The 25,091-nt window shown below is 39.4% G+C and overlaps 1 protein-coding gene across 1 annotated transcript in view; it reads right to left on the bottom strand.

Annotated features, from left to right (window-relative positions):
• Positions 1-25,091, bottom strand: part of Klp98A (kinesin-like protein 98A) — a 471,801-nt gene that overhangs the window by 62,921 nt on the left and 383,789 nt on the right. The window contains exons 19-20 of the mRNA XM_067156284.2: positions 8,110-8,307; positions 4,772-4,884 (exon numbers count right to left, since the gene is read on the bottom strand). Coding sequence (XP_067012385.2) covers positions 4,772-4,884; positions 8,110-8,307 — 311 coding nt within the window. The remainder of the gene's footprint in view (positions 1-4,771; positions 4,885-8,109; positions 8,308-25,091) is intronic.

Raw genomic sequence — 25,091 nt, 5'->3', positions numbered from 1 at the left:
GTATCCCAGAAAAGCTTGTAGCCTTAACAAGAGCATCTCTCAGTACAGTCCAATGTAGAGTTAAGCTACAAGGAAACCTCTCAGAACCATTCTGCACACAAAAGGGTCTCAGACAGGGAGATGCATTGGCATGTTTGTTGTTTATTGCGCTGGAAAAGGTCATGCGAGACTCTGGAATTGAAAGGAGGGGAACAATATTTCATAAATCAGTACAAGTATTAGCATATGCTGACGACATTGACATTATTGGAAGAACAGAAAGGGAAGTCAAAGAATCATTTACTAGGTTAAATGCTGAATCAAAACAGATGGGACTCACGGTAAATGAGAAAAAGACAAAATATATGGTGGTGTCAGAAAATCCGTCAAGACTGAAATGGCTTGAGATCGATGGCTATAAATTTGAAAAGGTGACTGAATTTGAGTACTTAGGGTCGCTGATGACATCAGACAACAAAGTCAGTACAGAAATACAGCACAGAATACTAATAGCAAATAGATGTTACCACAGACTAAAAAGAAACCTAACGTCACGCTGCACAAGCCGTAACTCTAAGGTTAAAATGTATAAGACCCTAATAAGACCAGTTCTATTATATGGCTCTGAAACTTGGACTTTTGGGACAACTGTCATGAGCAGATGGCCATATATGAGAGGAAGATCTTAAGGAAGATTTACGGAGCAGGCAATGATCATGGATACTGGCGCGCAAGGTACAACCATGAAGTATACCTACTGTTCAAGGAACGTGATATTCTAAACGAAATCAAAGCAAGAAGAGTGAGATGGCTTGGGCATGTGCATAGAAAGGACGAAAATGATCCTTGTAGGAAGGTGACATTTACAGAACCTTATGGGCCCGTGGTATAGGGGTAGCGTGCCTGCCTCTTACCCGGAGGCCCCGGGTTCGATTCCCGGCCAGGTCAGGGATTTCTACCTGGACCTGAGGGCTGGTTCGAGGTCCACTCAGCCTATGTGATTAGAATTGAGGAGTTATCTGATGGTGAGATAGCAGCCCTGGTCTAGAAAGCCAAGAATAACAGCCGAGAGGATTCGTCGTGCTGACCACACGACACCTCGTAATCTGCGGGCCTTCGGGCTGAGCAGCGGTCGCTTGGTAGGCCAAGGCCCTTCAAGGGCTGTAGTGCCATGGGGTTTGCTTTGGTTTTATGGCGCCAGAAGAGTGGTCAAGGCTGGAACTTGGCTGTAGAACAAGAAGAAGAAGAAGAAGAAGAAGTAGTGGGGCAGATAGGACACACATTAAGAAAACAAGACGGAGAAGTTGAAAAGTCGGTCCTACAACGGAATACAAAAAGAGAAAGAAAGCATGGAAGACCTAGGAACATTTGGTGTGAACAGTTGGAGAAAAACTGGAAATTGGGAAAACATGAAATGAAGTAAAAGACCAGACTGTAGAACGTACTAAATAGAGAGCTATCCTGGATGCCCTTTGCTCCACAATCAGAAACAGGAATTAGATTATAGACATCATCATTATAGACCGTTATGCCTTTCAGCGTTCAGTCTGCAAGCCTCTGTTCATTTACTAAACGTTGCCACAATCCTCTATTTGCAGCTAGTGCTGTGGCCTCATTTCGTTCTATACCTCTTATCTTTAAATCGTTAGAAATTGAGTCTAACCATAGTCATCTTGGTCTTCTCTCACTTCTCTTACCTTCCATAACAGAGTCCATTATTCTCCTAGGTAACCTATTCTCCTCCATTCGCAACAAATGACCCCACCACCGAAGCCGGTTTATGCGTACAGGTTCATCCGTCAAGTTAATTCCTAACCTATATGTTATCTCTTCATTCCGAGTACCCTCCTGCCATTGTTACCATCTGTTTGTACCAGCAATCATTCTCGCCACTTTCATGTCTGTTACTTCTAACTTATGAATAAGATATCCTGAGTTCACCCAGCTTTCGCTCCCGTAAAGCAAAGTTGGTCTGAAAACAGAGCGATGTAAAGATAGTTTTGTCCGGGAGCTGACTTCCTTCTTACAGAATATTGTTGATTGCAACTGCGAGCTCACTGCATAAGTTTACGACACCTTGATTCAATCTCACTTACTATATTACAATCCTAGGAGAACACACAACCTAAATACTTGAAATTATCTACCTGTTCTAGCTTTGTATCACCAATCTGACATTCAATTCTGTTGAATTTCTTACCTACTGACATCAATTTAGTCTTGGAAAGGCTAATTTTCATACCATACTCATTGCACCTATTTTCAAGTTCCAAGATATTAAACTGCAGGCTTTCGGCACAGTCTGCCATTAAGACCAAGTCGTCAGAATAGGTCAGACTGTTTACTACATTTCCACCTAACTCAATCCCTCCCTGCCACTTTACACCTATCAGCAGATGATCCATGTAAACTACGAACAACAAAGGTGAAAGATTACAGTGTTGTCTGACCCCTGTAAGTACCCTGAACTAAGAAATTCTACCATCAATTCTCGCTGCAGCCCAATTGTCAACATTATGCCTTTGGCTGATTTTAATAATCTACGCTTAATCCCATTGCCCCACAGTATGGCGAACATCTTTTCCCTCGGTACCCTGCCATATGTTTTCTCTAGATCTACGAAACATAAACACAACTGTCTATTCCTCATGTAGTATTTTTCAATAGCCTGGCGCATACTGAAAACCTGATCCTGATAGTGCCTCTGTGGTCTGAAACCACACTGGTTTTTATCCAACTTCCTCTCAACCACTGCTCGCACCCTCCCTTCCAAGCTAGTGAATACTTTACCTGGTATACTAATCAGTGAGATACCTCGATAGTTGTTGCAATCCTTCCTGTTCCCTTGCTTATAGATAAGTACAATTACTGCTTTTGTCCAATCTGAAGGTAACTTTACCAACACTCCATGCTAATCTTATTACTCCATGAAACCATTTCATCCCTGCCTTCCCACTCTACTTCACCATTTCAGGTCTAATTTCATCTATTTCTGCTGCTTATGACAATGGAGTTTATTTACCATCCTTTCCACTTTCTCAAGCATAATTTCACCAACATCATTTTCCTCCTCCCCATGAGCTCGGTTGTTCGCGACACAACTAGGAAGATTTCCTTTTTACGTTGCGAAGATTTTCAAAATATTCTTTCCACTTCTCCAGTGACTCCCTGGGATCTATTATTAGTTCACATGAATTACCCAAAACACTGTTCATTTCCTTTTTCCCTCCCTTCCTAAGATTCTTTATTACTTGTCCAGAAAGGTTTCAATGCTGCCTGACCTAGCCTTTACAAGTTATCATCAAAATATTCCCATGACTTCTTTTTTGGATTCAACAACTACTGGTATTTGTTTTGCTTTGTTTTTTTTTATCTACTTACAATTTCATGTCTGCAATGGCCCTTGTTTGGAGCCATTTCTGATAAGCCTTCTTTTTACATTTGCAAGCTGCTCTCACTTCCAACATTCCACCAAGATGTTTGCTTTTTCCCATCTTTACACACAGTTGTTCCTAGGCATTCCCTTGCTGTTTCTACTACAGAATCCCTGTATGCCACCCATTCTCTTTCTATATCCTGAAACTGCTTACTGTCCACTGTTCGTAACTTCTCACTAATCATATCTATGCACTCCTGTCTAATTTCCTTGTCCTGGAGGTTTTCTACCCTCATTCGTTTTCAGACAGATTTCACTTTCTCTATCCTAGGCCTACAGATACTTAGTTCACTACAGATCATATAGTGGTCTGTACCATCAAATATTCCCTGGAAAACCCATACATTCCTAACAGATTTCCTGAATTCGAAGTCGGTTAAGATGTAGTCTATTATGGATCTGGTACCCCTACCCTCCCATGTGTAGTGGTGAATAGCCTTATACATGAAGAATGTATTCGTAACTGCTAAACCCATACTAGGACAGAAGTCCAGCAAACGCTTACCATTCCCATTAGCTTCCATTTCTTCCCCACATTTATCAATCACCCTTTCGTATCCTTCAGTTCTATTTCCAACTCTCGCATCCTTGCTGTTGACCCTGACCGCGATGTCACTCAATGCTTCATAAAACTTGTCAACTTCATACTCATCTGCACCCCCACATGGTGAATACACTGAGGCAATTCTCATCCAAATGCCAAATCTACCCACATCATTCGTTCATTTACGTGTCTAACAGAAATTAGATTAGCATAAATGATTTCATATTTTTTTATAATATTCAAGTACAGCAATATCAAGAGCTTAGGTATTACATGTTCACTATGCATCTCAATTTCAGCTTTCCTTCTTTGCAAATTGGTTGCTTAGGACCACACAGAATCATCATTATTGGCTTTCCTTTTCATCCACTATTGCTTCATATGCAGTGAGTGGGTGTGTCTGGTTATGTGGTCATTCTCTCTTCATTCTTCTTCTACCAGGCAAGTTGGCTGTGTGGTTAGGGGCATGTGGCTGTGAGCTTGCATTCAGGAGATGGTGGGTTTAAATCCCACTCTTAGCTGCCCTGAAGATGGTTTTCCGTGGTTTCCCATTTTCACACCAGGCAAATGCTGGGGCTGTACCTTAATTAAGGCCACAGCTGCTTCCTTCCAACTCTTAGGAATTTCCTATCCCATCGTCGCCATAAGACCTATCTGTGTCGGTGTGACGTTAAGCCACTAGAAAACTCCTCCTCCTTCTTTGAATCCAGAAAGGAAATAGCTCATTCATTCTACTATACCCTATTTGGAGGAATGATGATTATGGTAGAGAGGCATAATTTCTGAACTGTACCCTAAATGAGAATACTCACCCATCATCTGCAGATGTAGAAATATCATCTGATTCTTCACTACTTGCACTCATTCTTCGATGTTCCAGGGCCAACTCCAGCCGCACATACTGCCTCTGCAACTCCTGCAGTTCCTGCAAAATCAAATTAGAATCATACAAACAAAAAATGATATAGTAACAACAAGGTGTATGATCATATTGTTAATAATGATATTGGATTTACATTCCACGAAAAACTTTTACACTTTTCAGCGTTGTCAAGATGCTAGAAATTTTGTCCCACTGGAATTCTTTTATGCAACAGTGAATTTACCAACACAAGGCTGGCCTATTTCAGCACTCTCATATTCCACTGGACTGAGCCAAGATTAAATCTGCCAATTTGGGCTGAGAGAGCCAGCATTCTGTCAAATGAGCCATTCGGCCTGATTTTTTCATCATTTATTTCACATACAGTTCAGTGAAGTATATTTCTAAATTTATGGACATCTTTCTTGATAATTTACTGTAACTTTCATAACTGCACTGTACTTGAAATGGACTGTCAGCTTATCAGTTTGTGTTGAATTTGTGCCAAAGAGATGTTAATTACAGAATAAAAATGGTCAACCGGACACCAGTGGGAAAGAAACCAAAATCTTTGAACTTTGTGTATGATGCTCTACTACTGAGCTATAGTGGTCTGGTCTTTCCAGTTTTGTTGAGTAGGATCATCAACATCATCTGGAGCAGTTTCCAAGCACAGCCTGGGTCTGCATGGAATGCAAGCCTCCTTATCGTTTTCTGTCCATCCACCACTTCTCTTCTGTTACTGTCATCCAGTTACCTCCTCTTTCCTCGATGCTCTTCTTTACACCTTTCAGCCAATCGCCAGCCAGTTTTCCTCTAGGTCTCCTTCCCTTCAATTCCATTTCTAACATCTTTCTTGGTATCCTCTCTTCTCCCATTCTTTTAACAGGTCCATACCATGGCAACTTTAACTTTTCTATCTTTTCATATAGGGGTACCTCATTTACCATTTCCCGAACTCTCCCATTTCTTACTCTGTCCATTCCCGTTAAACCCACTTGACACCATTGTATATTTCCACTGCCTGTATTCCATTTTTATCCCTCTCCTTCATTGCCCACATTTCTGATCCATACATCAAAATCGGCACAAAATAAGTTTTGTAGATAATTCCTTTAAATCTCTGTGGTACATCCCTGTTCCATGCCAGTCCTCTGGCACTCTTAAAGAATTCATTTGCACGCCCTCCTCTTTCAGTGATTATCATCCTGTTTCCTCCATTTTCTTCAATTAAACTTCCCTGGTATTTAAATTTTCTGCTCTTTTCAACTGCTCCCCTCCTAATGTCATGCCTTTATATGTTTGGTTCTTGTTTTGTGTCGTTACCAGCACTTCACTCTTTTGGGATGAGAACTTCATCACATAAGATGACACAACTTCCTCCCATACATTTTGCTGTTCCCAGATTTCACTCTCACTGTTTCCCCATATTAGTAGATCATCTTCACACAACACTGCTTTCATTCTCTTCCCAATGGTATATTCTACCTTCTGTATTATATCATCCAACACCACTATAAATAGTAGAGGTGAGAGGGCACTTCCTTGCTTTACACCGTTTGTTAAATTAAACCATCCAGTTATTTCGGCTTTGACTTTAAAGCAGGTTACGCCTCCTTCATACATATTTTTCACCCTTACCCCTATCTGCTCATTTACTGCCTTTGCTCTCATAGCTTCCCAGATCTTGTTTCTACGGACAATGTCCATCACCAAATCTTCCCCGTACTCATAGCACCACAATACCAAGGTAATGTAATTCTGACATTTTCGTCTATCTCCTTTCTTAAAGACAGGTACTATTACACCCTTTTTCCAATCTTCTGGTATTTTTTTCTCATTCCACACTACCCACGTATGAGCTGCAAACCTGGCACTTGGCCAACACAACAGTAAAGAGTGCTGCATTGGTCATTTTTCTTCTGTACTTAACTTCTCTTTGGCATGTACAGTACTTGACAGAACTAATAAGCTGAAAATAAAATAGAACCTCATTAATCCACACTAATTGGGGGAATGACCAGATTAAAGGAAATAATCTAACAGAACAGTAGAAAGTGTATTAAAACTTCATTTACAGGAATAAAACACATTTATTATGGTTCATTTAAAGGGGATAGGACTTAAAAAAACATTTCTTCTGCTATGTTATGGAATATTCAAAATCTGAAATGCCAGTCTGGAAAGTTTTATCATAATAACTGCGCCAGTGTTTCCACAGCAGCTAGAATTTCAGTTCCTCTAACTGCCAACTCATTCATCTAGGGTCTGTTGAGCAGGCTTTCCCATTCACGTCATTTCACATTTTTCTTTTTAACATTTCATATTACCACAAAAAGTTCTCTTTTCTTCCAAATTTGTTTAGCGATTCTGTACTCTGCACAAATATTCAATACAGGAACACCCTGTTCAAGATTTTCTATTACTGTTAATTTTTGTGAAAAGAAAGGTCCTTGTTAAAAACTGCTTTTGGGTGTGGTGAGTCCATCATAATAACAACCTATATGAAGTGTCAAACTGAAGAAGAAGAAGAAGAAGAAGAAGAAGAAGAGGAAGAAGAAGAAGAAGAAGAAGAAGAAGAAGAAGAAGAAGAATCCTTATGTCTGATTTCCAGTCCAGAAAGAGGATTTTCTCAATGACATAAAGAAGAACATTAAAATTCAGTAAAATTCTTAACAGAAACTGACTGCAGTGTGTATCCACTACAATGGACAAACAAAAGTAAAAACTCAAAACAAACAAACAAACAAACAAACAAACAAACAAACAAACAAACAAACAAACATATTATTACCATTATGTAAAGACTTGAAACCAGCTGAAAACCATCTTCAATCATTTCAACATTGAAGATCATTTTACACACAATAGTAAAACAATCTTTAATAGATTTGTAGTACTATGCTCCCCCCCGCCTCCCACCAAGTCACACTATCTCTGATATGTTATGGGTTCAAAAATTTTGGCTGCAGCCTTCATCAGCGGAGGATACAATAAGAATGGTAGTGGTAGTGGTCATAGATGACAACTAGGACTGTTGTGAGATAGAGGGAGAGGGAAAAGAAGCAAGACAAGAGAATGAAAAAAGGCTGGGGGCTACCTTAGACCTAAATACCAGTTGATGTCCAACCTGAGTATTTAAAGTTGAAAATGAGAATATCTACATCATTTGATAGAGATGGAAGAGGCTCATGAAACATCAGTCTATTGGAGAAAGTCCCTGCAGATGATGATGATGAAGCTACAAGTGATAAGTATAATAAATAAATACAGTAATTTTCAACTTACTGCAATTTGGTTGTTCAACTTAGTCTTATCACAGTCATTCTGCAAACTCTGTACAATTGTCATTTTCTGGCCATTCACTCGTTCACATAATTCTTTCATAGTTTTCATAACATCAGTAATAGAAATATCAACAGCATCAGGAACTATTGTGCTGCTACGACGTCCATTAGGTACTCTGTCACCTATGAGGCTGATGCGCTGAAAAGAAAAAACTCAAATCATCAAAACAAACAAACAAACAAACAAACAAACAAACAAACAAATTGAAACATATTACCATTATGAAAAGACTTGAATCCAGCTGAAAACCATCTTCAATCATTTCAACATTTAAGATCATTTTACACACAACAGTAAAGCAATCTTTATTAGATTTGTAGTACTATGCTCACACCCCCCACCAAGTCACTCTCACTCTGATATGTTATCTGTGATATAAATTTCTATCATCAGGCAATGTTGGACCAAGCCAGCCCTAAACATTACTTTCTGCAAGAAGATGATAATCCCATTGTTTTGCCCCTTTCAATGACCCAATCTTAAAAATAACAACTTAGCAAAGACATGTCATGACGTTTCATAATAATTGTATGGCTTTAACTTCAAATTTCAAAGTAGTGTCATCCAGGCAGCCTGCACACCAATTTCTACATTATAATTTGCTGCCATCTAACAGCTGGACTTGGGGTACACTTACAACTGATTCAGTTGATAAGTTCACTTTATACAGAAAAAGAGGCAGCAGTTCATACACCATACAGCAACACTGAATGGTTTAAAATTGAAACGGGTGTCTGTCAAGGCTGCATTCTTTCACTATTCCTTTTGAATCTGTATGCAGAAATAATTAGGTGGAAGCTGAATAAGAGGAACTCGACATTGGTGTGAAGATTGGGAGAATGTCCAGATAGAGGAGGTGACTAATACTAAAGAAGTATTAACATTTACCTGTCATAACAACATTTACAATAAGATACAAAAGTTGAAAACTACAAAAGCAGCTGGAATCAATAAGATTTCTAGGGATACACTAAAGACAATGGGTTGGGATATAGTACCATATCTGAAGTACTTAATTGATTATTGTTTGCATGAAGGAGCTATACCAAATGAATGGAGAGTTGCTATAGTAGCCCCTGTATATAAAGGAAAGGTGATAGACATACAGCTGAAAATTACAGGCCAGTCAGTTTGACATGCATTGCATGTACACTTTGGGAAAGCATTCTTTCCGATTATATTAAGACATGTTTGCAAAATTAATAACTGGTTCGATAGAAGTTCAGGTTTAGGAAAGGTTATTCTACTGAAGCTCAACTTGTAGGATTCCAGCAAGATATAGCAGATATCTTGGATTCAGGAGGTCAAAATGGATTGTAGCGCGATTGACCTATCTAAGGAATTTGATAGGACAGATCATGGGAGACTACTGGCAAAAATGAGTGCAACTGGACTAGACAAAAAGGTGACTAAATGGGTGGCTGTATTTCTAGAAAATAGAACTCAGAGAATCAGAGTAGACAAAGCTTTATCTGACCCTGTACAAATTAAGAGGGCAATTCCTCATGGCAGTATTACTGAACCTTTTGTATTCTTATATACATAAATATGGGTAAAGAAGTGGAATGAGAGATAAGGTTTTTTTGCATATGATGTTATTCTGTATAGAGGAATAAATAAGTTACACGATTGTAAGCAACTGCAAAATGACCTTGATAATGTTGTGAGATGGACAGCAGGCAATGGTATGATGATAAATGGGGTTCAAAGTCAGGTTGTGAGTTTCACAAATAGCGTATGCGTTAATAAAAAATGGAAGACAACGAATGTATGAAATTAAACGTTATGATATTAAAACATATTACAGTCATACCTTTAGATATCCATAAATGCGGCAATCTTTCCTGTTATTTATTTTTATTCTTTCCGTCATGGACAACGAGGTAGAATAACATAGAGGGACTGTACGCCTGACATTAGCGCTCTCTGCAGAAGCAAGCTGACACAGGCCAGCCATGTTAACAGTTTTTGCTAGTGGCTTTACGTCGCACCGACACAGATAGGTCTTATGGCGACAATGGGATAGGAAAGGCTTAGGATTTGGAAGGAAATGGACGTGGCCTTATTTAAGGTACAGCCCCAGCATTTGCCTGGAATGAAAATGGGAAACCAGGGAAAACCATCTTCAGGGCTGCCGACAGTGGGATTCAAACCCACTATCTCCCGGATGCAAGCTCACAGCCACGCGTCTAACCACACGCTCGCGTGGTATGTTAACAGTTGTCATTGTCAAAACAAAGAGAATTGGAGCGAGAACATATGTTGAGGTGACAGGGAGACTGTGCATGACAATTTAATTTCGTAAGTTTTAAGTATGGTTGTACTTTTTTAATTTCGTGTGGATATTTCTAGCTGGGTGCAGCCCTTGTAAGGCAGACCCTCCGATGAGGGTGGGCGGCATCTGCCATGTATAGGTTACTGCGTGTTATTGTGGTGGAGGATAGTGTTATGTGTGGTGTGTGAGTTGCAAGGATGTTGGGGACAGCACAAATACCCAGTCCCCGAGCCAATGGAATTAACCAATGAAGGTTAAAATCCTTGACCCGGCCGGGAATCGAACCTGGGACCATCTGAACTGAAGGCCAGTACGCTGACCATTCAGCCAAAGAGTTGGACACGGTTGTACTAATTGGAGTAATAACACCAAGGACACATTGTATTTTAAGCGACAGCCAAGATCACTTTTTGTCATTTCTGTCTGTAATTAAACCCATTTTAATGCTTACACAGCGAAAGTACTGATAGCCACAGTATTTATTTGTAGGATTTCCTTTAAAGAACAAGGAATTAACAGAACAATGCGTTGTGAGGACGAAAAGAGAAATTGTATCCCACTCAATACAGTCAAAACAACGGGACCATGAATGCCCTCGGTCTTGATTGCAGTGCATGGCTGACAAGATGGTAGTGAAGATGACATCACTTGGAATGATTTAAAGATAGAAATTTTATAATATTCTGTATTGAACTGTGTATGTGTATGTTCAGTCTTCAGCCCTAAGGCTGGTTGGATCCTCAACAGCTCTGCCATCAGCTGTCATAGATGGCCTAGGGATCACTGAAGAGGCGTACTAGGGAAATGAGGAGTGAGGTAGTTTCCCGTTCCTTTCCTCACTCAGCCAGAAGTTGCTATTACATATCAGTCTGCCAAATCCACTGAAATGCATGCACCAACCGACCCTATAAGCAACGTTTTCACACCATTTATAGCAGGGACTGGCTGCACAAGGAATGGCATTACTAGCATCGTTCATACCTCAGTCACTTTCATATTGTCAAAGTCAAGGATAAGACAGACACAGATCAATGAAAGTAACAAAACTGCTCTAGCCCATACCAGAAGACATAGTGCACTGTAAGCACTAGGTCCTGCCAGCAAAGGTATCACAATTAAATTGAAAACAAGAAATAAAGTGGTTCAACCTATTCAATACAAGGAAAATAAGAAATGTAATGTTTCATTCTTATTTGGTTAAAAGCGGAACCGGTTTCGACCACTATTCTGGGTCATCATCAGCCGATTAAATAAAAATATAAAACGATGCATAGGAATACAATACATAAAGTATAAGTCTTTCACTAAAAGCAGTTCAAGAAGCACTATAATACTATAGGGATTAGCACATCACGCAGTAGAGGTGGGATCCCTTCATATGTGCGTACGCCTGTTATGTTATGTAACCCTCTCAGACTGATTCTGATGGTTCCGTCAGCTTCCGCTTTGAATGCTAGCGCTGTGCTGCTTCTGAGGAGCCATCTGGTGATGAATGAACGTACCATTTCCACTTCTATTGGGCAACGTCTTAATTCTGCGAAATGTAAAGAATTTCACCTTATTTTCTCTACACGGCATAAGCCCAAAAGCCTATATCATGTCTATAAGTACGGGCTATGAAAGCATCAATGGCAACATAAAAAACCTCTATGGGGAGGATACTTGTAAGAAAGCTTCAAAATTCAGCAAATTAAGGAGGAAGAAGCCTATTCTTCTTTCTTCTTTCTGCTTTCTGCTGAGATGCAGGGACCATAACATCATTCCCAACTGTTTGAAGCTGAAGCACACGTTAAATACTCTGAATGCCAGGAGAATATATCAACATGCTAGCAAGGCTTTTGTGATCGAGAGAGTATTACACTCGTAAGGAACTGAACTTAGTCTCCCGAGAGATGTTTCATTTACACCTGCTGTTAAGAAACACTCTCTTGCAGGAACTGTGGTTGTCTTTCAATCGCATTACTACTATACAGGCTGGGCACAAATTCAACCAGGTGTCATTCAGACAGAAATCTTTCTCCAACAAGCTCAGAAACAGGCAGTCTCTCGCACGAACCCAGATGCTAGTAAAACTGTCGTCAATCTTTCCAAGAAATCTTTGGACGAGAACCAAACAGCAGTTCTAGCTAGGGGTCTTAATTTCGCTGTTGCCCATTCTAAAATTCCCACTGAGGTGTTATTGTCAGAGCCTGTACACAGACTGAACTCACGTGACCCTACCACTTCCGTTGAGGCAGCCATCCACGAACTACCTACGGATGAGGCTGAGGAGTTAAGACAGAAATGAGTGAGACTCATAAGGTCCGCTGTTGTACCTGTGCCCAATTTAACAAGAGGCAAGAGGAGAGCTCTGAAGGAATTTAGAGATGATTCTGAACTGACCATTCTCTCAGCTGATAAGGGTAATGCTGATTGATTGATTGATTGATGTTTGTTGTTTAAAGGGGCCTAACATCGAGGTCATCGGCCCCTAAGGGTAATGCGACAGGGGTTATGGACACTGACGAGTATAAGAATAAGATCTTGGCTATATTGTCAGAGCCTGTATACAGACTGAACTCACGTGACACTACCACTTGTGTGTCCAACGCCACTGTGAAGCTCTTAAGGCAATCTTCAATTCCAAAAGAGGAGGCTAAACATCTGTCCCTGGGGGACACTGTGCCTCCTGGATTATATGGACTTCCTAAGATCCATAGAAACCATGTTCCCCTCAGACCTATTGTTAGTGCGATAGGTTCTCCTACATATGCTCTGGCTAAATACCTAAGCAAATTGCTTCAGCCACACATAGGACGTACTGAATCATATGTCAGGGACTCTCGGTATTTCATCAACAAGGTGTCAACCACAACGCTTCAATCTAATGCACTTTTGGTGAGTTTTGATGAAGAGTCCTTGTTCACTAAAGTGCCGATTGACTCGGTCATGTCTCTCGTTGAACACCTGTTCCCTGAGGATATTACTAAGCTATTTTACCACTGCATGACTTCCAGCTATTTCCTGTGCGGTGGGAATTTCTAGGAACAGACGGACAGAGTGGCTATGGGAAGTCTACTTTCGGCCGTAGTGGCCAATTTGTTTATGGAGCATTTTGAGGGGGAGGCTATTGCTTCGGAGCTCGTCAAAGGACAAGGTTTGTTGATGATACATTTGTGGTCTGGACAGAAGGTCCTGAGAAACTTCATCTATTTCTAAACCACATAAATCAGCAACATGCTTCAATTAAATTCACTATGCAGATGGAGTCGGACGGATACCTTTCTTGGATGTTCTAGTAATAAAGAAACTGGACGGCTCCATGGGACATACCATCTATCGTAAGCCTACCCACAAAAATCGCTATCTTCATGCAGATTCTCACCACCATCCAGCACAAAAACAAGGCATTCTCACGACACTCACCAGGAGGGCAAGACGATTTTGTGAGCCATCAAGCATCCAGGTGGAGATGGACACACTCAAAGTCACATTTAAGGGTAATAGTTACAGTGATTTGCAGGTTCATAGAGCCCTGCATCCCAGAGAAATGACCAAGTAAAGCTCACAGAAGGAAGAAGTGAAGGGAACTGCCTACCTGCGTTACATTCATAACACCACAGATTGAACTGCCAAGGTCTTTCACAAACACAATATAAAAACCGTGTTTGGTACCATCACTAAAGTTGCTCACAGTATGGGTAAAACCAAGGACAAATTGTCCCCACTTTTACATCCTGGGGTATACGAAACTCCCTCTACTTGCAGTAAGGTATGCATTGTTTATTGTAACTTTGTCTATGTATATTTTTCTTATTTTTGGCTGATGATGATGCACACCAGCATCGAAACCGGTACTGAGTATAATAAAATGTTATCATTTTTCTTATAACATTATATGGTATTGAATAGGTGGACCTCTCTTGTTTCCATTAGATTCTCGGTTCAGTACGGAATAAACATGAAGTTTTTAAACTTGAAAGGTATACATTGGCCAAACATGCCGGTCCATTGGTTCTCGTATTAAGGAACATGAACGTAATATTCGTCTCAACCAGCCAGACAAATCAGTAATAGCTGAGCATGCTCTATCGTTGGGTCATGATGTCATGTTCCAAGATGCTCGAGCTCTTACTCACACAAGACACTACAGGTCCAGCATTATACGGGAAGCTGTCGGGACAAATATTTCAGATTCCCTATGGGGATCAACGTCTATATCAAGCTGTGGAAATACGTAGAAATCCTAACAATTTCAACAGGGACACTGGCTATCAATGCCTGGTTGCCAGCCATTAAGGATTTACATAGGTAGTTCCCTTCCCTGACACTTCACTATTGTTACTGGTATTTCGTTTCGGTGTTTTCCAAATTCGTACGTTCCTCATCGCCAGATGTTTCATTCCAGACTTGTGTCAATGTCATACCTTCATAAATGTGCGTAGGCCTGTTATGTTATGTGACCCTCTCAGACTGATTCTGATGGTTCCATCAGCTTCTGCTTCGATCGCTAGCGCTGTACCGCTTCTGAGGAGCCATCTGGTGATGAATGAACATATCATGTCCACTTCTACTGCATAACATTAAATTCAAAGCTCATTGTTTTAGAAGTCTTTCTCGAGGTCAGTCGAGATTTTCTTCTGATGACGCAGAGCATGGTTCTCTGCGAAATGTAAAGAATTTCACCTTATTTTCTTGACACGGCATAAGCCCAAAAGCCTATATCATGTCTATAAGTACGGGCCGTGAAAGCATCAATGGCAACATTAAAACAGATTATATTTACTTTATATGTAGGCCTAAAATTCATGTTCACTTTTTATTGACGTTTTACATTTAGAAATACTGCCTTCCAATGAAAGAAGTCAGTATAACTCAAATACATTCATACGTTTGTTAAAGAACAGCGTAGAATTATTACATGTACAATTTATACCTCTATATAGCCTAGAAGTCATGTGTTCCCTGCACAAAATTTGAGGTTATCGCATATTGGACCCCCCTTTACTTTTTTTGGTTGTAAAAGTGGGGGGGAAAACAGGTCTAATATGTGAGTAAATGTATATTCTGATGTGTTCATGAACTGTAAACTCTGCTAAACAGGAAAAGTGAGTTACATAGTTGCAAGTTAAATGATGTCCCATAGATTCAAAGTCTTAACTGTTGTTCATGTATACTTGAATAATGCGAGGTATAGTGGACAAAACTAAAGGAAATATTGTTTTGACAATCTTGTAAAAGTTTGACTGTGAATGTGAGTATTGAGAGTTAATGTTATTCTACCAAAAAATTTAAGCATCTATTAGAAGGAAGGAACTTTGTGATATTTACTGACCACAAGCCCTTAACATTTGCTTTCAAAGAAAAGTCTGAAAAAGGCATCTCCAAGACAGCTACAGCAGCTTCAATATATTTTCCAATTTACTACAGACATCCAGTGTAATATGTATTTATATGTTCCTGTGTTACTTTTTTTTTTTTACAATGTATGATGTAAATTTATAGATTATGGAACTGAAAACAGTGATTTCTATACTTTCAAGACATTCAGTGTAATGTGTATTTCTATGTTCCAGTGCTACATTTTTCTGCATTGTATAGTGTTAATGCATTTTATATTAATTGTCTTCTCCACTACCATAGTTATGTTACTAGTGGGGGAATGATGTAGTGGACACCAAGAAAAGGAAATATTGTTTTGAAAATATTGTAAAATTTCAGCTGTAAATCTGAGTACCGATAATTAATGTTTTTTAGTTGATTTCTCGTGATATATAATGGATGGTGATATGTTATGTTCAGTCAGTTGCAAGGATCATGTAAGAGAAATATTAGTTGTTAGTCAGCTGTGATGAGTATTGTGACAAATATATATCTTGAAATACAATATAAAGTGCAAACAGTGGAGTTATTTAAACCTAACCACTACAGAGACTTCTAAACGCAATAACTGAATGCTGAAGAGAGCTGCCTCATTTTGTTTGAACATAATGCTACTTACATTCCTATGGACTAAAAACCATTACAGTTTACTAAATTATTCATGCAATACCAATTCAATATTTTTCTGCTTGAAAAATATCACAACTAATCGTGGTTACTTTTAAATTTAAGAAGCACCAATAATGGTGGTTTTTCACTGGATAATCACAATTAAATTAATAATATATTGTGGTTCCACCTATTCAATACAAGAAAACTTATTAGTGCATGGTTACATTATAAGTTAATCACAATTGGGACCTGTTTCGACCTTTAGTCAGGGTCATCTTCAGCCTGTCGTTCAAAAGGTGCAAGGTAAATATTCACTGGCAAATAACAAGAGAATGTAGAAAACAAACTTTTTTCACATGACGAAAATTCAATATCGTATAAGAAGGATGCACTGGGTATTCAAAGGTCTTTTTAATCTTGATGTGGTGATAAATAATTATCTCGATGTTGGTGCTTAACTTGAACTTTTTTTGCATAAAACAATAACAACCAGCTATTTGCTTCATTATCTATAAAACATGACCACAAGATCCAACATCGAGATAATTATTTATCTCCACATCAAGATTTAAAAGACCTTTGAATACCCAGTGCATCTTTCTTATGTGATATTGAACTTTCTTTGGTCATGTTCTATCGGGGCCAGGCGGCAGTAGTATATTGTAATACTAGGTCGCCTGGAACCTTGCAGGGAACAGATGAGCAAGCACCAGACATTAATTTGCATAATGTTGTGCTACTTATTTTTATTTCATTTTATTTTTTGTTCATTCTTTCAGGATCGTGAGTAGCCTTGCGATTCTCGATAATTATCATCATGAATTCCCTCGCACCAGCGGTTAACACTACTGGCCGTAGATATTATTCCTATCATTATATTTTATTTCATTTCGTTCATCCTTTCAGCATCGTGAGTACCCTTGCAATTCCCAATAATTATTATTGTGAATTTCCTCGTGCCAGCGGTTAGCACTACTGGCGGGAGCTATTACTCTTATTATCAATCAATCAATCAATCAATCAATCAATCAATCAATCAATCAATACTGATCTGCATTTAGGGCAGTCGCCCAGGTGGCAGATTCCTTATCTGTTGCTTTCCTAGCCTTTTCCTAAATGATTTCAAAGAAATTGGAAATTTATTGAACGTCTCCCTTGGTAAGTTATTCCAATCCCTAACTCCCCTTCCTATAAATGAATATTTGCCCCAATTTGTCCTCTTGAATTCCAACTTAATCTTCATATTGTGATCTTTCCTACTTTTATAAACACCATTCAAACTTATTCGTCTACTAATGTCATTCCACGCCATCTCTCCACTGACAGCTCGGAACATACCACTTAGTCGAGCAGCTCTTCTTCTTTCTCTCAATTCTTCCCAACCCAAACTTTGCAACATTTTTGTAACGCTACTCTTTTGTCGGAAATCACCCAGAACAAATCGAGCTGCTTTTCTTTGGATTTTTTCCAGTTCTTGAATCAGGTAGTCCTGGTGAGGGTCCCATACACTGGAACCATGCTCTAGTTGGGGTCTTACCAGAGACTTATATGCCCTCTCCTTTACATCCTTACTACAACCCCTAAACACCCTCATAACCATGTGCAGAGATCTGTAATCTTTATTTACAATCATATTTATGTGATTACCCCAATGAAGATCTAGATACTTACAATGATCCCCAAAAGGAACTTTCACCCCATCAACGTAGTAATTAAAACTGAGAGGACTTTTCCTATTTGTGAAACTCACAACCTGACTTTTAACCCCGTTTATCAACATACCATTGCCTGCTGTCCATCTCACAACATTTTCGAGGTCACGTTGCAGTTGCTCACAATCTTGTAACTTATTTATCACTCTACAGAGAATAGCCTTACCTCCGATTCCACTCCTTTACTCATATCATTTATATATATATAAGAAAACATAAAGGTCTGATAATACTGCCTTGAGGAATTCCTCTCTTAATTATTACAGGGTCAGATAAAGCTTCACCTACTCTATTTTCTAGAAATATAGCAACCCATTCAGTCACTCTTTTGTCTAGTCCAATTGCACTCATTTTTGCCAGTAGTCTCCCATGATCCACCCTATCAAATGCTTTAGACAGGTCAATCGCGATACAGTCCATTTGACCTCCAGAACCCAAGATATCTGCTATATCTTGCTGGAATCCTACAAGTTGAGCTTCAGTGGAATAACCTTTCCTAAAACCGAATTGCCTTCTATCGAACCAGTTATTAATTTCACAAACATGTCTAATATAATCAGAAAGAATGCCTTCCCAAAGCTTACATACAATGCATGTCAGACTTACTGGCCTGTAATTTTCAGCTTTATGTCTATCACCCTTTCCTTTATACACAGAGGCTACTATAGCAACTCTCCATTCATCTGGTATAGCTCCTCCGACCAAACAATAATCAAATAAGTACTTCAGATATGGTACTATATCCCAACCCATTGTCTTTAGTACATCCCCAGAAATCTGATCAATTCCAGCCGCTTTTCTAGTTTTCAACTTTTGTAACTTATTGTAAATGTCATTGTTAAGTAAATTTTATTACTTCTTTGGCCTTAGTCTCCTCCTCTATCTCGTCATTATCCTTGTAACCAACAATCTTTACATACTGCTGACTGAATACTTCTGCCTTTTGAAGATCCTCACATACACACTCCCCTTGTTCATTAATTATTCCTGGAATGTCCTTCTTGGAACCTGTTTCTGCCTTAAAATACCTATACATACCCTTCCATTTTTCACTAAAATTTGTATGACTGCCAATTATGCTTGCCATCATGTTATCCTTAGCTGCCTTCTTTGCTAGATTCAATTTTCTAGTAAGTTCCTTCAATTTCTCCTTACTTCCACAGCCATTTCTAACTATTTCTTTCCAGTCTGCACCTCCTTCTTAGTCTCTTAATTTCCCTATTATAATAAGGTGGGTCTTTACCATTCCTTACCACCTTTAATGGTACAAACCTGTTTTCGCATTCCTCAACAATTTCTTTAAACCCATCCCAGAGTCTGTTTACATTTTTATTTACTGTTTTCCACCGATCATAGTTACTTTTTAGAAACTGCCTCATGCCTGCTTTATCAGCCATATGGTACTACCTAATAGCCCTACTTTTAAGACCTTCCTTTCTATCACATTTATTTTTAATTACCACAAAAACAGCTTCATGATAACTAATACTGTCTATTACTTCAGTTTCCCTATGGAGCTCATCTGGTTTTATCAGCACCACATCCAGGATATTTTTCCCTCTGGTTGGTTCCATCACTTTCTGAATCAGCTGTCCTTCCCATATTAACTTATTTGCCATTTGTTGGTCATGCTTCCTGTTGTTCGCATTTCCTTCCGAATTGACATCTGGCAAATTCAGATCTCCCGCTACAATCACATTTCTTTCCATGTCGTTTCCCACATAGCCGACTATCCTATCAAATAATTCCGAATCCGCGTCAGTGCTACCCTTTCCCGATCTGTACATTCCAAATATATCAAGTTGCCTATTATCTTTAGAAATGAGCCTTACACCTAGAATTTCATGTGTCTTATCTTTAACTTTTTCGTAGCTTACAAATTCTTCTTTCACCAGAATGAACACTCCCCCTCCCACCATTCCTATCCTATCTCTACGATACACACTCCAGTGCCGTGAAAAAATTTCTGCATCCATTATATCATTTCTCAGCCATGATTCAACTCCTATTACAATATCTGGTAAATATATATATCTATTAATTTACTTAATTCTATTCCTTTCTTTACAATACTTCTACAGTTCAACACTAACAATTTTATGTCATCCCTACTTGATTTCCAGTTCCCTGTTCCCTTTCAATATTGTGAGTAGCCTCGCGATTACTGGCAAAAGCCGATTACCTGGTAACCTCCAAAACGCAGTGAGCACCGTGTGGAGGGCACAATACTCCAGGCCACACTGAGCGGTGGTTGCTGCATGGAGGGTCTTCTTTACTTATCACAGCATGTTTATTTATTTCAACTGCATATTTGTTTGGTTCATTACTAACAACACAGGGTCCAAGTTGGAGGTGACCTCTGTATAGACCTATTGAAAATAAATAAATATTGAACTTTCGTCATGAAAAAAGTTTGTTTTCTACGTCTTTTATTTGCTAGTGAATGTTTTACCTTGCGGTTTTTGAAAAATTTAAAAGACTTTTGAATACCCAGTGCATCTTTCTTATCTATACTAATATTATAAAGAGGAAAAATTTGTTTGTATGTAACGAATAGACTCAAAAACTACTGAACTGATTTTAAAAATTACTTCACCTACAGAAAGCTACATTGCAAGTGAGTAACATGGGCTGTATTTTATTTTCAAAACAATTCGTGGTGGGGGGTACGGGGGGGGGGAGATATAAAAATAATAGGCTAATATAGGCAAAATATCAAATTTGTCGTATAAGGACGAGACAAAGCTCAATTTAATCCTCTTGACACAAAGGAACAAAACTCTATAAGCCCCATGGGCCCGAAAACCATGTTTTAAGGCCCTAAGACCAACTGTTACGGAGATATTGGCACCACACTACCCCTCCTCTAGGAATCCAATAAAGTAACGAACTGCCGTAACCATGGCAACGTCAGCTCTAGGATTCTACAGCAGCGAAATTATCTACAATAAATCACAAAAATCTAACATGTTACAGACATTAAAACTGATATTTGGAATCCCCTTTAAAAATAAAAGAACACAAATATTCATTTTCAGAAAATCCACTTAAGGGGGAGGGGTGTGAAAAGAAGTGAGGAAGGAGTTAAATTATTAATGTCAGGATACATATATCTCAAAAAATTAATTACAGACTTTAAAATTGGTACATGGAATCTCTTTTAAAAATGAACACACTTTCTTGGAAAAGCCACTTAAGGGGGTTAAAAGAATAAAAAAAGCGGGTAAATTTTTAAAATGAGTATCTTCTTCTTCTTCTTCTAATATCGCTTTACCCACACCTGTGGGGTTGCGGGTGCGTACTGCATAGCACATGTGGATTTGACCCTGTTTTACGGCTGGATGCCTTTCCTGACGTCAACCGTATGTGTAGGGATGTAATTTATACTTCTATACTAATATTATAAAGAGGAAAAATTTGTATATTTGTTTGTAACGGATAGACTCAAAAAATACTGAACCGATTTTAAAAATTACTTCACCTACACAAAGCTACATTGCCAGAGAGGAACATGGGCTGTATTTCATTTTCAAAACAATTCGGGGGGGGGGGGGGGGTGCGGGCGACGGAGGGGAGATATAAAAATATTAAAATAATAGGCTAATATAGGCGAAATCAAATTTGTCGTACAAGGACGAGACAAAGCTCATTTTAAGCCCCTTGACGCAAAGAACAAAACTCAGTAAACCCTACTGGTCCGTAAACAATGTTTTAAGGCCCTAAAACCAACCGTTGTGGAGGTGTTGGAACCATACTACCCCTGCTCTAGGAATCGGATAAAGAAACGAACGGCCGTAACCATGACAACGTCAGCTCCAGGATTCTACAGCAGCTAGATTATGCATGTACGTTTGGGCATAGCTCCCAGCCAAAATTGATACACATATGACTTACTATCTGGAAAAAATAAACTATTGGGTAAGATGCTCATAGCACTCCTTTGGGCGGGGATGGAAAGGGAGTGAAGTATAAAAATAATAGCCCCAGAGATCTCCTTAGTACGGCGGCCAGCGGTTGCCGACGGGCCTCCGTTTTCACGTACTGGCCTAGGTTTCAGCATTTTGCGGAGTCTGTTACCTATAGTTTAAACTATTTTCTATCAAATCATGGAGTAGTAGTATCACTGATTTTATTAGTGCCGATATTTTGGTCGACTTTTACAATCACTGTAACCATGAAAACAACCTATATACTGTACACAATTGTTAAAACTTTAATAAATTTCTCAATATTTATCCTCAGATTCATTATATGATGTGCGACATGAGTGACAAGCCCTGAGAATTATAATTCTCGATAATTATAGCAGTTGTTATGCATCACGTATTCCCTTGATCATTTGTAATAGTTACGAAATGTCGGATCAAACAAATACATTCAATAATATTTATATTTGTGGTACTATCCAGTGGAAGTATACTTACACTAAAGCTGCAGCTTTGTGAAGGGAGCAGATATATCTAGGTCAGAATGAAGGACAATCATGGTAGCAAAAGATCTTAGAGGTCGACACTAATTAAGAACTAATATTTAGAGGCCCCCATGAAGAAAAGAAGAAGTAGAAGATACTTACACTATAATTCCAAACATGACAAATAATTTCTACGTACTTAAGTAAATACACCAGTGATATAAATATCTAAAGAAGTCAGTCACATCGATAGTATGAGTAACTAAAGCCAGTTTCTGATAACCCGTACGAAGAACAGGTACTTCTGCTAGTTATGAATTATTAATACAACTTCCCCCATGAGGAGGCTGCCACAAGGACAAAGTATATCAACTACACAGTATTTTGTTTTCTAAGTTTGCTAGTATGCCAGATAGAAATACCCATCACAAGGCTCGGGAATAAGTTTGGAACGAATTTGAAATGTGGCATGATGTATGGTTCTTCAAATGTTATATAGATGGTTACGGAGTATGGTTACTGAACCTCATACTGCGGCATTAGCGATGGCATGAAGTCGTGTCCGGTTGAGACCGAGAGAATCCCATACCTGTACAAGCAATTTAGGAATTGTGCCTCCAGCTCTGATCATGAATCCATGGACAGAAATATTGTCTAGATGATATTAAGTCCTTATAGTAATTTATGGGTGACTGGTAAATCAACTTCTCGGCGTCCATCTCTTCGGCTTGGCCAACGTGCGACTCGAAGAGTCTTGTGGGATCTAAGATTAGTCTTTGCTTGCTGGGTGGTTGAAAGGCTATCATGTCAATACGCCTGGTACTCACGCCGGTAGCTAGGCCAGAAACCTCTTCATGCATTGTGAAACCGTGATCCCTCAGCGAGGTCGCGATCATGTGTCGAATTGTATGATGGGGGAATTTCTCAATACCTCCCCGTGAGGACAGGCACCCAGGAAATGGGCAAGAGTTTTGTGCTCTCTGTGGCAACGCTGACAGATGGTGTTGTCCTGGGACCTTCCCGGGACAGAGCGAACAGTGCACACATTAGCTGTCATCTTGATGGCCTCTCTCCATTCCGCACAGTATAAGCCTCGGTGATCTATTATCCATTTGTTCCCTGGTGTGTATTCCTGGAAGAGTTCCAACGCGCTTTCCTTTGTGCGGCAGCTTCGTCCATGACTGAACTTCTCTGTCTCGTATCTGTCGGACCTTCCTTACATTGGGAAGATGGCTGTTTTTGGACATAACTTGATCAATCATTTCTATACCTAGATCTTGCAAACAAATTGTACGTTAAAGTATGAAAGCTTTCACGGCCGGTGTCAATATAATATAAATCTTCCGGGCTATTATGCCGTGGTCCACTCCTCTCGCTTCTCCCAGACGTTTCGACTACTACTGAGGTAGTCATCATCAGCGACGCCAGCGGGATACAGGAGAGCGTATCTACACGACGCCACAGAAGATGACTACCGCAGCAGTAGTCGAAATGTCTGGGAGAAGCGAGAGGAGTGGACCACGGCATAATAGCCTGGAAGATTTTTATTAAATTGTACGTTCTTTCTCCAAGTTCCTAGTAGCATTAATGTAGCCGTTATTTGCAAGCCTTAATTTATTACAGATGTTAATATGCTGTAGTTTGGCTTCCCAAGTGGCACGAAACAAACCGAGGCCTTTATACTTCCTTTCGGTTTACACCATGTAATCCGGAACGTCTGCTGGTAGTTGTAATACTTTAGTTCCACTCTAATATTTTATCCGCATCTGATAGAAAAGTTTGAGGGACCTTGTTTAGGGGAGTAACTTGGAGTGGGTAAATAAGAGTAGGTGATATTGAACTATTAAAAATTGAAAATTTCTGGTCAGGTTGTAGCAATGGTGAGCTAACAAGGGTGTCAATCTTGTTCTGCATCTTGTCAAGCATGGCTTGTGGATCCAGTTTAAGTTCATTAATGAAGTTCACGTCTAAGTAACGAATCGCACTTCCATTGCACTGTGATTTAACTTCACAATCGTCATTTCTCCTCCATTAGCTGACCTTTCTTGATAGAGAGACAAGCTGATTTGGAAGCGCTGATGTCCAGGCCGAGTACCTTAAATCTTTTCATGGTGATCCTGGCTAGTTCGGCAGCAGATTCGGTGTTTTTCCCGAATATTACCGTATCATCGGTGAAACACATTAATGGTGAGGTTAGGCTGCTCGTTTGCAATTGAGTAACCGTAATTTCCTGCTAAAGAATCTTCAGATAGTTCTTCCACAATATGAATGGTAGTGATATTAAATATTGCCGGTGACAAAGGGGAGCTTTGAAGCACACCGCAATTAATTTTGATGGGTTTTGTTCCCTGTTTTCGGGTCTGTATCTGTGTTAAGTTTCCATCTTGTAGTGCAACTAGCAGCCTCGTCAGTTTTTCGGGCACTCCAACCGACTCCAATGTGCTCTGGATGTGCGCATGTCTGATGTTATCAAAAGCTTTTCGAACATCCAGAAATATAATGCATGCATTGTTCTTTTCTTGCCCGGTGTGCTGTAAAACGGCTTCCAAAA

This window comes from Anabrus simplex, chromosome 1 (genome assembly GCF_040414725.1).
Source record: "Anabrus simplex isolate iqAnaSimp1 chromosome 1, ASM4041472v1, whole genome shotgun sequence".
Taxonomy (NCBI): Eukaryota; Metazoa; Arthropoda; class Insecta; order Orthoptera; family Tettigoniidae; genus Anabrus; species Anabrus simplex.
Note: the sequence above shows the minus strand (reverse complement) of the source record. Positions and strands in the feature narration are given on the sequence as shown.